The sequence below is a fragment of the Pleurodeles waltl genome, chromosome 5, assembly GCF_031143425.1.
Source record: "Pleurodeles waltl isolate 20211129_DDA chromosome 5, aPleWal1.hap1.20221129, whole genome shotgun sequence".
In the NCBI taxonomy this organism is placed as follows: Eukaryota; Metazoa; Chordata; class Amphibia; order Caudata; family Salamandridae; genus Pleurodeles; species Pleurodeles waltl.
This window is the reverse complement of record NC_090444.1, coordinates 857,765,553-857,782,953: the sequence shown is the minus strand read 5'-3', so window position 1 is coordinate 857,782,953 and position 17,401 is coordinate 857,765,553. Positions and strand designations below refer to the sequence as shown.

The following is a 17,401-nucleotide window of genomic DNA, read 5'->3' as shown; positions in this document are numbered from 1 at the left end:
TGTTGGTTTGACCTAGATTTTTTCATCCATTTTTCTGGAGTGTTCTTGTCTGAATCATGAAGACAATAGGGGAGGAATCCCTAGGTCAGTGGGATATTGGGCTTCCCCCAAAGATGATATGCTTGCTTTCGACCATACCCATGGTTCTGCAAATCTCCTTTTCTGAGTCTTTAAGGTGAACTGTAACTGGGTTGATTTGCTGTTGGTATCCTTTTTTGGCCTGAAAGGACCTTATTTGCAGTGATGAGAGCACAAACCCTTGAGGGTGGATAAACATGGCTGACTACAAAGCATCATCCATATTGTTCCCTAAGACCTAATCACATTTGAGGGCAATGTCTAGTACTGTGTCTTGAGCCTCAAGGGTATTACTGGAACATGGAGGAGGTTGATTTTGCATTTGGCAGAACTCAGAGTCCACGATACCCACGGGTGTCTCCATAGGATATTCCTGCAGTTCTTCCCTTCTGCTAGGATGGCCTTCTCCTCTCCCTGCTTAGTAATTAACAGTAGGTTAAGAAGGTTGGCAATCTCTTCCAATTGCTCCCTGGCATATCATTTGAGGAGGCCTGCTGCTTTGTGCCGAGATAGTAAGGGACTCTGACCCAGAAGTAGTTCTCCCCTGGTCTTCAGTTCTCTTTCTCCAGTGGGACTGGCAGGGAAGACACTAGAGTCAGCAAGCAGCTGTGAGGACCACTGTCATGAGTCTGGTTTGACCACTGTGCATAGACTAGAAGGAATACAAATGGGTGCAGAAAGTAATGACTGCAATGGAGTGAGATCTTGAAGAGTACTTTTGGCTCTCTTCCAAATGTGGTCCAGAAACTTGAGCCACTGTGAATTGTCATAGATCCTGTTCTAGGGCAGAAAGGAAGCCCAGCTTCTCTGTCTTGAACTACACCTCTGGCCTGAATTCTTAGCACACCCTGCCAGTCGGTGCCTTATAGAGTACACTATGTTCTGAAGGAGAGGAAGTCTGAGGTGAGTGGATGAGGTAAATTATTGGGTAGGGCATATACTCATCGGGGGGGGCAAAGTCCATCTGACATATATTTTTTAATAGCTGATCCTCACTTTCCATAATCTAGAGGTGGAGTGTCAGTTCTATGTACTCCTGGCCATCACAACCCTTTTGGAAGATTTATGTGTGTACCTTCCTGTAGTAGTATACATTCCATGAAGCATGTTCTGCGTTGTGCTTCAAGTCTTGTGCGCTGCTCCTGTTCTTGAGGATCATTTTGTGGGAAGTAATGTATACTTGCAATATCATTTGCTGTGGAGAAGGCTTTTTTCTTGGCCTTGTATACTCCTATTTGGAATTGAAATACATTGCCCTCATTATTCTCTCCTTCCATGTCCTAAAAAATAATGGCATGCAGGCTTTATAATTGTTCATGTGTTAATGCTCACAGACTCTATACACTTTTTGTGTGGGAACTTTATTTTGAAATTTGTTTCTTGGCACACCTGGTGCATATCTCAAAGAGACCCTACTTTCTTTGTTCTTCAATGCTTACAATAAGTTACTTAGCCTGCTACTGGTAGTACTGAAATCATAGTTCCTAGACACAGCCTGCAGCCAGGAAAACACTTCTCACATCACCTACTCAGTTCTTCTAAGGTGAGGAATCTACACTTAGAAGTGTTCATTATAAGAGCTAGCCACTTACCTTCTGTCCCTCTCTTTGTAAAGGATAATCTATCTAATCACAGATTTCTAACTGCCTTCCCCACTCTGTGGATTGGCCCCTTTATAACATTTAAACATTCCCATGATCCACTCCTGAGGTGTTCAGAAGTGTATAAGCTTGGAAACTGACATTGTGTGCAGAGCTTACTCCCATATGTAATTTCCAGGCTATTATGAAGCCATCCCAGATCTACATGATGTCATCTAGGGGCGTGAGGGGAGAACTGTGACAAAATAAACTCCAGTCTGGCGCCCATGGGATTTTCTAAGGTGATGAATCTGCAGTTAGAGTACCCACCAGAAAGAGCATGGCCAAAGGTAAGTAACTTGTTTATTTGAAATTTTTTGTTGATTTGTACAACAAGGTGCTTGGGAGCTGTGTTCTGTACAAATAATGCTTTACTGTTTTAATTGTTGATAAAATGAGTTAATATAACATAGTGAATCATAATATTTACCTTCATGTCTTTAGTGGAATCTAAAATGTCTTTTTTATTTCTCAGCGAGGATCAAAGCTGTTATATCTCTTGAAACAGAGATTACTCTTGTTTAGATGTATTTCTTTTCATGAAATTTGATGGTGCCACATTCATTTCCATTATTTGCGTTTTTCCTTTAGTTGCTAGATGCATATTTTCAACGAGCATCCAAGGAACAGAAAGAAGCCTTTTTGAAAAAACATGGGTTTACCTTACTGGCCAATCAGTTGTACCTGCACCCAGGAACCCCAGCATTGATCAATTGCTTTTTGGAAATGTTGTTTGGGAGATCCTTTTGCCTTGATGAAGAGTATGTATTGCTTGTTTCAGTGCCTACCTGTGTTCACATTTAATTCTGAAATCTTTTAAAGTAAATATTTATTTCTTTACACTTCATGTTTTTAAACAACTTTAATCTGATAGAGACTTCTTGCTGCAGATTCCTTACCTTAAAATTCCCCGGCATCAGCTTGGAATCTGGAACTTTTGCTGAGCAATATCCTTGCGTGTGCCATTGGATGGCATTGTTCAGATCCACATAGCATCGTCGACGTCGTTGGAGCCGTTTGTGATGTCACAGTCGCCTATAAAGGCACCACCCAAGCGTGTGTGAGTCAGTTCTTTTCCTTCCACGCTGTTAGCGTAGATCCGGAATCCAGCTACTCTCTGTCTTTTTTGACAGGCCTTTTCGACCTTTTTGTCAAAGATTTTTTGAGAGTCTGTGTAGGAGGTCATCTAGGAAGACGGGGTTCAAGCCATGTGGCGCCTGCCACCGCACCATGTCGGTGACAGACCCCCATAAGGTATATCTCTGTAGTCTGGACCGAGACCACGACTCAAGGTTGTGTTCCAACTGCCTGGCCATGCCTCCCAAAGCTTTGAGGGAGCGGTCCCTGAAGCTCATGGTGGCTCAGCAGTCAATGGCGGTCAGCGCAACTCCTCGGAGGTCCCTGTCGAGGAGGTAGTCTCAGGACCGCTCCAGGTTCCCCAGGTCCTCTTCATCTCACTCGAGATCCTCCGGGCACTCGGGGAAGAGGCACAAAAAGTGGACTTCAACTTCACCTCGACCGTCGGATGAAGAGGCGAGTCAGGAAAGTCGACTTTCCGAGCACGGTTCAGCGGAGCCAATGCCATGGCCAACTTCGAGCCTCCCCCCGTTGGAGCCAGAGCGCCCCCACTCAACTTAAGGAGTTGTACGAGCCCATGCATCTTGTATTTGTGTGTGCTGCCCTCGCTGGTGCGCCTTCGGGCCCTCCAGGGTTGGCGAGTGCCCCATCAGGTTCTACACTAGCGGCTTAAGCGTCTCTTGGATCCGATATTGGATTCGAAACTACGCAACTTCCACACAGTCGGCCTCCTCCGGTTCGTTCCCAGCGTCGACGCTCCCTGCGCCACCGGCACCCACTGGTGGTGCAATCTCCAGCAATCTCCAGCCTCATACCTGATGATCTGGAACGGCATTGTACAACGCTGATTCCAGCGCTGACGGCTCCATCAGGGGCCAGAACATTGCCTGAGTTTATCATGATCAACCAGGCATTGGTGGGGAATGGGAATGGATTGGAGCAAGTGGACTGGTGTGAGGAGTTATGAGAAGCCAGTGGACTGGAAACCTCTCCAGATACTTGAATGCTCTCACCTCCTGCTGTGGCTATGGAGGAGGGAGTGTCTTATGCTATGGTGGTGCATAGGGCAGCTGAGGTCTTGGACCTAGATCTACCTACGGTCCCAGTCACAATTAACCTCTTGACAGAGGTGCCTCAGCCAGGGGTTACCACATCAGAACCAATGTTACCCTTTAACAAAGTCCTCATGAGGTCCTGCTGGGAACGTGGTCCAGACCCAGCACAGGGGCTCCTTTAAATAGGCAGTTGGCCGCCGCCATCGCCCAGCTCCAAATGATCCTAGCTTCCTCACCTAACACCACACCCCGTAGAGCTTTGTGGTCCAAGCCTCCACTTCCCATGGTGCCTTCCCTTCCACTCCCCGGATAGGGAATCCAGGAGGCTGACCCAGCCTGGGAAGAAGATGTTCTCTTCCTCCAGCCTAGCATTGAGGTCCTTAAACACCTCATGCCTAGTGGGTCGCTTTTCCCATACTTTATGGGATATGATGGCGCAGGTGCTGCCTTAGGTCCCAGAGGGCATTCAGGACACTCTCTCACAAGCAGTCAAAGATGGGAGAGATGCAACCAAGTTTAAGATTAGATGTGGTTTGGACACGACTGACTTGCTGGGTAGAGCAATTTTGTTGACTGTCTCCCTTTGTTGCCACTCCTGGCTTCGTACATCTGGCTTTTCGGGGGATGTCCAGGCAAACCTTTGGCATGCCTTTCGATGGGTCCCGCTTTTTTGGTGAGAAGGCGGACTCGGTGCTGGAATGTTTCAAGGATTCTCGGGCTACGACCAGGTCCTTGGGCCTCTCTGCGACCCCTTGCCAGCAGTCTGCTTTTCGCCCCTTTCGAGGCTTCGGAAGGGGCGGGATACCACACCACTCAAGGACCAGCCACCGTTTGGTCAGCATCCTGTGGGGGAACAAGGTTGCGGTAATTCAGACCCAGAGGGTCTGGCAGAAGTCGTCCACCACCCAGCTACCCTCCTCCGCAGTGCCCAAGTCCTCCTAGTGTGATTCTGCAAGACCACGTGCATCCAGTTAGAGGTAGGATTCAATTTAATCTCCCTCAGTGGCGGACCATAACATCGGACAAAAGGGTCTTGCAGATCATACAGAAGGGCTATTCCCTCCCCTTCCAGTCTTTCCCTCCCTCTATGCCTCCATTGAAAGAACGGCTGATGGAGGATCACTTAGTCTTGCTCCGTGAGGAAGTTACAGCTCCCTTGACCAAGGGAGCCATAGAAAGGGTCCCGAAGTCAGAAGTAGGCAGTGTTTGAGATTCCCGCTACTTTCTGATTCCCAAAAAGAACAAGGGTCTTCGCCCTATTCTAGATTTGAAGGATGTCAGTCTCTTCCTCAAAAAGTAGTAATTCAAGATGCTCACTCTGGCTCAGGTCTTATCTGCTCTAGACCAAGGAGACTGGATGGTAGCATTGGATTTACAGGATGTGTATTTTCACATCTCTATCCTGCCTGCCCACAGTCTCTGCTTGCAGTTCAAGGTAGGCCACAAGCATTTGCAGTTTATTGTGCTTCCCTTCGGCCTCACCAGTGCCCCTCATGTGTTCACCAAAGTGATAGATGTGGTAGCAGCTCATCTGCACAGGTTAGGGGTTTCGGTCTTCCCCTTCCTCGACGACTGGATGTTGAAGGCTCCTTCACCCCAAGCTGTCGTACCCACCTTCAGACTATGGTGAACCTCCTGCACTCGCTGTGCTTCACTATAAATGTGCCAAAGTCACACCTGACTCCCTCTTTAGAAGCTCCCTTTCATCTGATCTGTTCTGGACACAGTGCAGTTTCGGGCTTATCTTCCCGAGCATCGAGTCCAGGATATTCAGGTTATAATACCGATGTTTTGGCCTCTGTCCTGTATTTCAGTGAGAGAGATTCTGATGCTGTTGGGCCTCATGGCCTCCTGCATCCCATTAGTCAAATATGCCTCATGCCTCGCAGTGAGACCTGAAGTTCCAGTGGGCACAGCATCAAGGGAATCTCACTGACACGGTTCAGATCTCTGAGGGAACTGCAGTGGTTAGTGAACTACGATTGGGTCAAAGGCAGACTCCTCTCCCTTCCCCAACCGGATCTCACAGTAGTGACAGATGTGTCACTTCTGGGATGGGGTGGCCATTTGGGAGAGATGGAGATCAGTGGCCTCTGATCTCCGGCAGAATCTGGACTCCATATCAACCGTCTGGAGCTCCGGGTGATCCGACTGGCATTGAAAGTGTTTTTTCCTCTTGTAAAAGAGAAGATGGTGCAGGTGTTCACGGACAAGACTACAGTGATGTGGTACTGCAACAAGCAGGGCGGTGTGGGGTTGTGGATTCTTTGTCAAGAGGCCCTGCGTCTCTGGACATAGCTGGAACAGCAGGGCATAACCATGGTGGTTCAACACCTGGCAGTTTCTCTGAAGGCCAGCCAAATTCAGCCTTCGATGTCTACCGGATCACGGGTGGTGTCTCCATCCGGAGGTGGCATAAGGACTCTTTCAGCAGGGGGAGAGCCTTGATTAGATCTGTTAGCCTCCGGAGAGCATGTGCAATGTGTGCAGTATTGCCCGTTGGAGTTTCCAAGGTGGTAATCGCTAGGCGATGCTTTTTGTCACAAGTGGAGTTCATGCCCCCTGTACGCCTTTCCACCCATACCACTCCTGCCCAGAGTTCTCAAGAAAATCAAGAACGACTGGGCCCAAGTAATCCTGGTGGCTCTGGGCTGGGCACGTAGAGTCTCGTATCCCGAGCTTCTGAAAATGAGCATCAATTCTCCAATCAGGCTGCCTCTTCGGGAAGATCTTCTGTCACAGCAGCATGGTAAGGTTCTCCACTCGAACCTGTCAATTCTATACCTTCATGCATAGAGACTGAGCGGCAACTGTTGACTGCTTTTGACCTTCCTCCCGAAGTCTGTAAAGTTATTTTGATAGCCAGGCATCCCTCCACTAAGATGGTATATGCCTGCTGTTAGATGCACTTTGTATATTTATTGTAGGGAAAGATCTATTGATCCTCTTTCTGCTTCTCTTTCTGAGATCCTTCTTTTTATCTTATCACTTGCCCAACAGGGTTCTGCCTTGAGTACTCTCAAAGGCTATCTTTCCGCCCTATTGGCGTTCCTTCGCCTGCCACATCAGCCTTCATTATTCAAATTCCCAATTGTAAATAGATGTTCGGTGGCATGTGTAGCTGCAGATACACATGCTGTGCATAGTCCGCCGTCTGGTGTTGGGTCGGAGTGTTACAAGTTGTTTTTCTTTGAAGAAGTCTTTTCGAGTCACGAGACCGAGGGACTCCTCCTACTTTGGTTCCATTGCGCATGGGCGTCGACTCCATGTTAGATTGTTTTTTTTTCCGCCATCGGGTTCGGACGTGTTCCTTTTCGCTCCGTGTTTCGGGTCGGAAAGTTAGTCAGAATCAACGGAAAATTTGTCGGTATTGTTTCGTTCGGTATCGGGTTAGATTAGAATCGACACCGAATCTTGAAGAGCTCCGGTAGCCCTTCGGGGTAATTTCGATCCCCCGTCGGGGCCTGGTCGGCCCGACCGCGTGCAACATCGAGACTGATGGAACGGACCCCGTTCTGATTCTGTCCTAAATGCCACAGTAAATATCCCTATACAGACCAACATTTGGTCTGTAACTTGTGCCTGTCACCCGAGCACAAAGAAGAGACGTGTGAGGCCTGTCGAGCGTTTCGCTTGAGAAAAACGCTCCGAGACCGAAGAGCCAGAAGGTTGCAGATGGCGTCCACGCCGACAGGACAACAACGGTTCGAGGAAGAGGGAGAAGAAGAAACATTCTCCATCCACGAATCGGATTCCGAAGAATTCGACGTCGAAGAAACCGTGAGTAAGACGTCGAAACAAGCATCACACAGAAAAACAGACAAAGCCCAGGGGACGCCACTGCCGACAGGCCATGGCTCAACCCATAAAGTAGGTGACCGTCCATCGGCACGAAAAAGGGCGAGCTGGTGCCGAGATCGTCCAACTCAGGTCGAGACACAGGCACGCAGCAATCTCGGGACCGAGAAAGTGCCGCAGAAAAGGGTTGACACCGAGACAGCGGCACCGAAGCTGCTCGGCACAGAGATAGCGGCACCGAAGATGGTCGACGCCAAGAAGGTACGACAGCGAAAAAGAGGAAAATCTCTTCGGAGCCGAAAACAACAAAAGACACGGTTTCGGTGCCAAAACGCCCAGCAACCGAACCGAAAGCCAGTTCCTACTCAGAGGAACAATAACTGTCCTCCCAACTTCAAAAACACAGATTTGAGGAGGAATTACAAACAACAGCTGTAGATCACACGCAAAAGCGGATCTTTATACAAAGTGGTACAGGGAAGATCAGCACCCTTCCCCCAATCAGAAGAAAAAGGAAACTGGATTTCCAACAACAAGAAAAAACACCACAAGCAAAAGTGGTAAAGAAGGTAACTCCACCACCCTCTCCACCACCGGCAACTCATATATCACCGGCACAGACTCCGTCACAATCACCAGCTCATACCACCATGAGCCAAGATGACCAGGACGCATGGGATCTCTATGACGCCCCAGTATCGGACAATAGCCCTGAGTCGTACCCCACTAAGCCCTCACCACCTGAGGACAGTACAGCGTATGCTCAGGTGGTAGCTAGGGCAGCAGAGTTTCATAACGTATCGCTACATTCAGAGCCTATGGAGGATGACTTCCTTTTTAACACCCTGTCCTCCACCCATAGCAATTATCAAAGCCTTCCTATGCTCCCGGGAATGCTAAGGCACGCTAAACAAATCTTTAAGGAGCCAGTTAAAAACAGAGCAATAACCCCAAGGGTGGAAAAGAAATACAAGGCACCACCCACAGACCCTGCTTTTATTGCATCACAACTGACACCAGATTCAGTTGTCGTAGGAGCAGCTCGTAAAAGAGCCAACTCGCACACATCAGGCGACGCACCACCTCCAGACAAGGAGAGCCGAAAGTTTGATGCAGCCGGGAAAAGGGTTGCAGTACAAGCTGCAAATCAGTGGCGCATCGCCAACTCGCAGGCACTCCTAGCGCGATATGACAGAGCCCATTGGGACGAGATGCAGCATCTCATCGAGCACCTCCCCAAAGAATTCAAAAAACGGGCAAAACAAGTGGTTGAAGAGGGACAAAACATATCCAACAACCAAATCCGTTCTTCTATGGATGCAGCAGATACAGCTGCAAGAACTATAAATACTGCTGTAACGATAAGGAGGCACGCATGGCTGCGCACATCCGGCTTCAAACCTGAGATACAACAGGCAGTGCTCAATATGCCGTTCAATGAACAACAATTGTTTGGACCAGAAGTGGACACTGCAATTGAAAAATTAAAGAAAGACACTGACACGGCTAAAGCCATGGGCGCACTCTATTCCCCGCAGGGCAGAGGCACATTTGGCACATTTTGCAAAACTACTTTCAGAGGAGGGTTTCGAGGTCAAGCCACACAAGCCAGCACCTCACAAACAACACCGTCTACCTACCAGGGACAGTATCGAAGGGGAGGCTTTCGGGGCCAATACAGAGGGGGGCAATTCCCAAGAAACCGGGGAAAATTTCAAGGGCCCAAAACCCCTCAAAACAAGCAGTGACTCACAAGTCACTCAACCCCTTCACACAACACCAGTGGGGGGAAGACTAAGCCAGTTCTACAAATCTTGGGAGGAGATAACAACAGACACTTGGGTCTTAGCAATTATCCAACATGGTTATTGCATAGAATTTCTCCAACTCCCTCCAAACGTCCCACCGAAAACACAAAATATGTCAAAACAGCATTTAGACCTTCTACAACTAGAAGTTCAAGCATTACTGCAAAAAGACGCAATAGAATTAGTACCAGGTCCACAAAAGAACACAGGAGTTTACTCACTGTACTTTCTAATACCAAAAAAGGACAAAACTCTGAGACCGATATTAGATCTCAGAACATTAAACACCTTCATCAAATCGGAACACTTTCACATGGTCACGTTACAAGACGTAATACCACTACTGAAACAGCAGGACTACATGACAACCTTAGATCTAAAAGACGCGTATTTCCATATACCGATACATCCCTCGCACAGGAAATACCTACGGTTCGTATTCAAAGGAATACACTATCAATTCAAAGTGTTGCCATTCGGAATAACAACCGCGCCAAGAGTCTTTACGAAATGTCTAGCAGTAGTAGCTGCACATATCAGAAGGCAGCAAATACACGTGTTCCCGTACCTAGACGATTGGTTAATAAAAACCAACTCGCTAACAAAGTGTTCACACCACACAGATTATGTTATACAAACCCTTTGCAAACTGGGTTTCTCCATCAACTATGCAAAGTCACACATTCTGCCGTGTCAAACACAGCAATACTTAGGAGCGACAATCAACACAACAAAGGGGATAGCCACTCCAAGTCCACAAAGGGTTCACAATTTTCACAAGGTGATACAAGCTATGTATCCAACACAAAAAGTACAAGCAAAGATGGTATTAAAACTCCTAGGCATGATGTCCTCATGCATAGCCATTGTCCCAAACGCAAGATTGCACATGAGGCCTTTACAACAGTGCCTAGCATCACAATGGTCACACGCCCAGGGTCAACTTCTAGATCTGGTGTTGATAGACCGCCAAACATATATCTCGCTTCTATGGTGGAACAGTACAAATTTAAACAAAGGGCGGCCTTTCCAAGACCCAGTGCCACAATACGTGATAACAACAGATGCTTCCATGACAGGGTGGGGGGCACACCTCAATCAACGAAGCATACAAGGACAATGGGACGTACATCAAAGAAAGTTTCATATCAATCACCTCGAATTGTTAGCAGTATTTCTAGCGTTGAAAGCATTCCAACCCATAATAACCCACAAATACATTCTGGTCAAAACAGACAACATGACAACAATGTATTATTTAAACAAATGGGGGGACACACTCAACACAGTTGTGTCTCCTAACACAAAAAATATGGCATTGGGCAATTCACAACCACATTCGCCTAATAGCACAGTTTATTCCAGGGATCCAGAACCAGCTAGCAGACAGTCTCTCTCGGGATCACCAACAGATCCACGAATGGGAGATTCACACCCAAATCCTGAACACTTACTTCCAAATTTGGGGAACACCTCAAATAGATCTATTTGCAACAAAAGAAAACGCAAAATGCCAAAACTTCGCATCCAGGTACCCACACCGGCAATCTCAAGGCAATGCTCTATGGATGAATTGGTCAGGGATATTTGCATACGCTTTTCCCCCTCTCCCTCTCCTTCCATATCTAGTAAACAGATTGAGTCAAAACAAACTCAAACTCATTCTAATAGCACCAACATGGGCAAGACAACCTTGGTATACAACACTACTAGACCTGTCAGTAGTACCTCATGTCAAACTACCCAACAGGCCAGATCTGTTAACACAACACAAGCAACAAATCAGGCATCCAAACCCAGCATCGCTGAATCTAGCAATTTGGCTCCTGAAATCCTAGAATTTGGACACTTAAACCTCACACAGGAATGTATGGAGGTCATAAGACAAGCTAGAAGGCCATCCACTAGACACTGCTATGCAAGTAAATGGAAAAGATTTGTTTGCTACTGCCATAATAATCAAGTTCAACCATTGCATGCATCTCCAAAAGATGTTGTAGGGTATTTACTACATTTGCAAAAGTCAAATCTAGCTTTCTCTTCCATAAAGATACATCTCGCAGCAATATCTGCATACCTGCAAATTACTCATTCAACTTCCCTATTTAGAATACCTGTCATTAAAGCATTTATGGAAGGCCTAAAAAGAATTATACCACCAAGGACACCACCTGTTCCTTCATGGAACCTCAATATTGTCTTAACAAGACTCATGTGTCCACCTTTCGAACCCATGCATTCTTGCGAAATGCAATATCTAACGTGGAAAGTTGCATTTCTCATTGCCATTACATCTCTAAGAAGAGTAAGTGAAATTCAGGCATTTACTATACAAGAACCATTTATTCAAATACACAAAAATAAGGTAGTTCTAAGAACCAACCCAAAATTCTTACCAAAGGTCATCTCACCATTCCACTTAAATCAAACAGTAGAATTGCCAGTGTTCTTTCCACAGCCAGACTCAATAGCTGAAAGAGCACTACATACATTAGACATCAAAAGAGCACTAATGTACTACATTGACAGAACAAAACTAATTAGGAAAACAAAACAACTATTTATTGCATTTCAAAAACCTCATACAGGAAATCCAATATCAAAACAAGGTATAGCTAGATGGATAGTTAGGTGCATCCAAACCTGCTATCTTAAAGCAAAGAGACAGCTGCCTATTACACCAAAGGCACACTCAACCAGAAAGAAAGGTGCTACCATGGCCTTTCTAGGAAATATTCCAATGAACGAAATATGTAAGGCAGCAACATGGTCTACGCCTCACACATTTACTAAGCACTACTGTGTAGACGTGTTATCTGCACAACAAGCCACAGTAGGTCAAGCTGTACTAAGAACTTTATTTCAAACTACTTCCACTCCTACAGGCTGAACCACCGCTTTTGGGGAGATAACTGCTTACTAGTCTATGCACAGCATGTGTATCTGCAGCTACACATGCCACCGAACGGAAAATGTCACTTACCCAGTGTACATCTGTTCGTGGCATTAGTCGCTGCAGATTCACATGCGCCCACCCGCCTCCCCGGGAGCCTGTAGCCGTTTGGAAGTAATCTTCAACATTTGTACATTTGTAAATATATTACTTTAACCTTCATTTTGTACATACTTATTCATTCCATTGCATGGGCACTATTACTAACATACACAACTCCTACCTCACCCTCTGCGGGGAAAACAATCTAACATGAAGTCGACGCCCATGCGCAATGGAACCAAAGTAGGAGGAGTCCCTCGGTCTCGTGACTCGAAAAGACTTCTTCAAAGAAAAACAACTTGTAACACTCCGACCCAACACCAGACGGCGGACTATGCACAGCATGTGAATCTGCAGCGACTAATGCCACGAACAGATGTACACTGGGTAAGTGAAATTTTCCTTCTTAAAGGGCTCGTACATATGTATCCTCCTATGCCTTTTGTCACGCCTCAGTGGGACTTGAATCTGGTCCTCATTTTTCTCATGTGTGCTCCCTTTGAGCCAGTGCACAACTGTTCCCTCCAGCTGCTCACCATCAAGACAGCCTTTTTAGTGGCAATACCATCTGCCAGGGGGTGAGCGAAATGCAGGTCTTTCATCTAAGCCGCCTTATCTCACCATGTTTCCAGACAAGGTGGTACCCCGAACTCATGACTCTTTCCTCCCCAAGGTGGTGCACCTCTTTCACCTGGTTCAGTACATCGCCCTGCCCACATTCTTTGCTCCACCTGATCCCTCTAAAAAAGAGGAGTGACCCCACAGGCTAGACCCAAAAAGAGCATTGTTGTTCTACCTTGACTGCACAAAAGAGTTTCTGTGGATGACCAACTGTTTGTGGTATACGAGGGAGCTAAGAAGGGTTGGGCAGTGCAGAAACAAACCATTTCGTGCAGGGTCTTTCTCTACATTAAGATCTGCTTTGCACTGGCCAAGAAGCAGCCTCCTGAGGGCTTGAGGGCTCATTCTACCACAGGCAAGGCTGCTGCCACTGTGCTCGCACAAGGTGTTCCAGTCCTGGATATCTGTTAGGCAGCTACATGGGCTTCTGCACACATTTGCAAGACGTTACTGTCTGGACAATCAGGTCCTGTAGAGACGACACTTTGCCCGTTCGGTCCGGCAGGACTTTTTACTATAAAGATCTGTCCGCAGCCCACTACCAGGAGGTTATGGCTTGGGTACCTATTTTAAGGTAAGGAATCTGCAGCTAGAAGTCTGTATCAAATGAACAAGTTACTTACCTTTGGTAACGCATTATCTGCTAGAGACTCTATCTAGCTGCAGATTCCTTCCACCCACCCATGCCTCCCGCTCTGCGGACAAGTCTAATAGGTTCATGGAGGGTCCCTTTCAGGCCCCTAATTTTTCCACAGACAAATTGTTGGTTCTTTCCATGGCTCTGTGCTTCTGGTGTGGAAGTTCGTGGAAAAGGAACTGACGTACGTGCGTCTGGGTGGTGCCTTTATAGGCAACCGTGATGTCACGAACGGCTTCAACGATGCCAACAACGCCATACCAATCAGAATGACGCCACCCGACATCGCGTGCAAGGGTATTGCTCAGCAAAAGTTCCTGATTCCAGGCTGATGCGGGGAAATTCTAAGGTAAGGAATCTGCAGCTAGATAAAGTCTCTATCAGATAATGCGTTACCAAAGGCAAGTAACTTGTTCTTAAAAGTTTCAAACAGGGGCAGTACAAGTCTATCAGTGGCAACGAATATGATCCAGCAGTTATCAAAGGTAACAAGCAAGTGAGAGAATTCAGACACCAAATCTTTGATTGTAGCCCTCCAGTCCCAGTTGACATAAACATCTGTTATGAAATATCCATGAAGTCTCATCAGTGGTATTTCACAAAGTTATATTAGGAACAGTATTAGTCAAGGGGACAGAAATGCAGGTAAAAATCTTTCATGTGGCCAGTAAGTCAAGTTATGCTCTTAGGTGTATTTTGGAGTGAGAATCCGTTGTGGAGGAGAACAGAAATGTGTGAATGATTACCACCAATATGTATAGGACTAGAAGGTTGTCTACATCCTTCCTTTTTTTCCCAAGCCAAGCGATTTCAGCGCCTGCAATTCTGCCTTCACTAGTTGCAGATCCTCATCATCATGTGGACCAAGAAGGGGGGATATAGACAGCCATGTGAAAAATGTTTGGTTATTCCCAAAGCATTAGGTTGGGATTACAGGGAGAGGGATTCATTGAGAGACCTTGGCATATGTCACAAGTGGCCAAATCAGCCAAGTAATTGACTGCACTGATTGTCTAGTCGATGTGACCAACCATCTTTCAGAATTTGTACAAATTCTTCCTGAATATCTCTGTGTACCAATTTGTCAAAACATCACATAGAATTAGAAAGTTATATTCAATAATAGCCTAGTAGATCAGTGAAACGTGTCACTTTGCGACAGCGATTGAGAAAGCCTAAGCCCCGAAAGACACTGTTTTGGTCCTGGAGATTTTTAAATTACGATGTTCATTAGATCATAAACTTAACCTAAATGCATGCCAGCTGACATTTGACCGCCTTGAATTCCAGAAATGTTTGTTAAACAGCTCTGTGGACAAAAAGCATGTCCTTAAACACAATTCTATTTTAAACCTGCTGCCAGTGTCATTATTTTAAGAAAAGAGAAATATGTTGGTGTCTGTAACCATCACAAACCAGGCGGGAAGCTGCTTTTTGGATCATCTGAAGCTGATCAACCAGTTTATGAGACACTGACAGATAAAAGTCATGCCCATAATCTAGGAGAGATTGTACAAACATGAACATAACAGGTACATGAAACCTTTTTTTACAATAAATCAGAGAATGTGGTGAAGTGTTTAGAATTGAAAGAAACTAACGTTTGTCACTTCAGCTACCTGGGGTCCAAGGCATAATTTGGAGTCCAGATAAGTACCAAGGTTGCAAGCTACATCTGCATTCATGTAAAATCTTTTTTTATTTTTTTACATTTTTTAAAATCTTTTATTTGTTTATTGTTTCATTTTCTTTAAAATTATTTTTATTAAAACAAAGCTCAGGGTGTCATTCATATATTATCCAGTTACAGGTATGCATAGTAAAGCAATAATAGTTGTATCAATTTTCATGTTCCACTTTTATCTGAATTTTACCTCATTTGGCACTTTTACGGCCCAAGCACAATTAATTCAATGTATTTAATTCACACTCTAACTCTCTTCCCCCCCACCTCTTCTGCCCCAGTTAGTCAGTTAGTGCGGATGCTAAAATCTAGGGCTAAAGTTCCCTCTGGCAGTACCCAGGGTCCCCATATTTTCTTTCATTTCTTAGGGGATCCCGTGCTCTAATGAACTACTTTATTGGTTTGCTGGCACAGTCCAGATTCGCCTCCCATTCTTCAACGGTTGGTGGGGCAGGGTGGCCCCACTGCCTCACGATGTTCTGCTTAGCCACCCCGAATGCCAGCATTGCCCATATCTTGGCATATCTGGGCATGAGCTCATTTCCTGTTGTATGCAATAAGATCCACTTTTCAGCTATATGATGCTGAAGTCCCAGGGTCTGTTTTACTCACCCAGTAATCCCTGCCCAAAAGGACTGAATCACCGGGTAGGCCCAAAGGATGTGAAAAAAGGTATGCTGCCCCGGAGGCAGATGGATGTGTCTACTGAATTTTGTGACGAAGGGTTCTAGAGCAGTATGCTCTGTGCAAGAGTTTTAACTGTATAAACCAGAATCTGGCTCGGATTGCAATTTCCCTTGGGCTCTGTAGTGCCTCTAGCCAGTCCTCATCTGTTAATTCTCTCAGGTCCCTGGACCACGAGTCTCTAAGAGATCCCAGTTAATCTGGGGCATTTTCCAGGAGTTTCCTATATATCAAGGAAATATTTTTGTCTGGTATGTGTTCTGTGAGGGGCATATCCTTCAGAGGTGTGACGGATGGCAATTGCTCTCTAACTCTCTCTCTGATGTGCCACCACAAGGCATGGCTCAGTTGCAGATATTAATAATGTTCTGAGCCTCCCATACTGCATTCGGTTGCTAGGGTTTCAAAGGAGACGTATGCTTGGTCTCTCCAAACATCTACTAAGTGCTCAATGCCCAGAAGCTCCCATTTGGCGAAAGCCTCCAAGCCACCCACTTCTCGTACTAGATCACTGTCCCACAAGGGAGTCTGTTCTGTTAATGTGTTCTGCGAATTTATTGTTCTATTGCCTTCCCTCCAGGCCCTCACCACTGTCCTCGTATGAGTTGGAAGCGTCTTCTCTACTTTGTTTCTGTACAGGGCCACTAAGAAATCTCTACCTCCCATTAGTGACCTGTCTACTGTATAGCATGGCTCGTCTCTATCGGCAAATATCCATTCATTCACCACAGCCAGTTGCGAGGCCAGTAGTATTTAGAGATGTCTGGGATCTCCAGACCCCCTTTGAACACCCACATTTTGAAGCTTGCAAAGTGCAGTGCGTGGGGCCTGCTATCCCATAAGAGGAGCCTAAGCACTTGATCAGTTTGCCTAAATCGATTCTGGGGGATTTGATAGGATGTTTTTTTTAAGGATATACAGTAAGCGGGGGAGAGACATCATTTTGAACAGGCCACTTTGCCCATGAGTGATAGGGGCAAAGATCGCAAATGTGAGACATCAGTTTTAAGTTGCTCAATTTGTGGGATGAGATTAGCGTTTAGAAACATCTGGAGATCCCTTGTGACATGTATCCCTAAGTATTTGAAGCTATCCTGCGCCACAGGTATATTACAGTCCCACAGAAGTTGTGGAAGGTTCCCTGCCAATGGGAAAAGCACGGATTTGGACCAGTTTGAGGTATCCAGAATAGTCGCCAAATGTCTGGAAGACCTGCAAAACTCTTCCACTAAGCAAGAAGACCGCGTGAAGTACAATAATACATCATCGGCATAGAGGGAGACCTGCTCCTCCCAGTCGCCATTTTCCGATATTCCGCGTATCA

At 46.1% G+C, this 17,401-nt stretch overlaps 1 protein-coding gene across 1 annotated transcript in view; it reads left to right on the top strand.

Annotated features, from left to right (window-relative positions):
* LYST (lysosomal trafficking regulator) overlaps positions 1-17,401 on the top strand; it is a 2,674,875-nt gene that overhangs the window by 1,385,699 nt on the left and 1,271,775 nt on the right. The window contains 1 exon segment of the mRNA XM_069234946.1: positions 2,310-2,479. Within this exon segment, the coding sequence (XP_069091047.1) occupies positions 2,310-2,479 (170 nt within the window).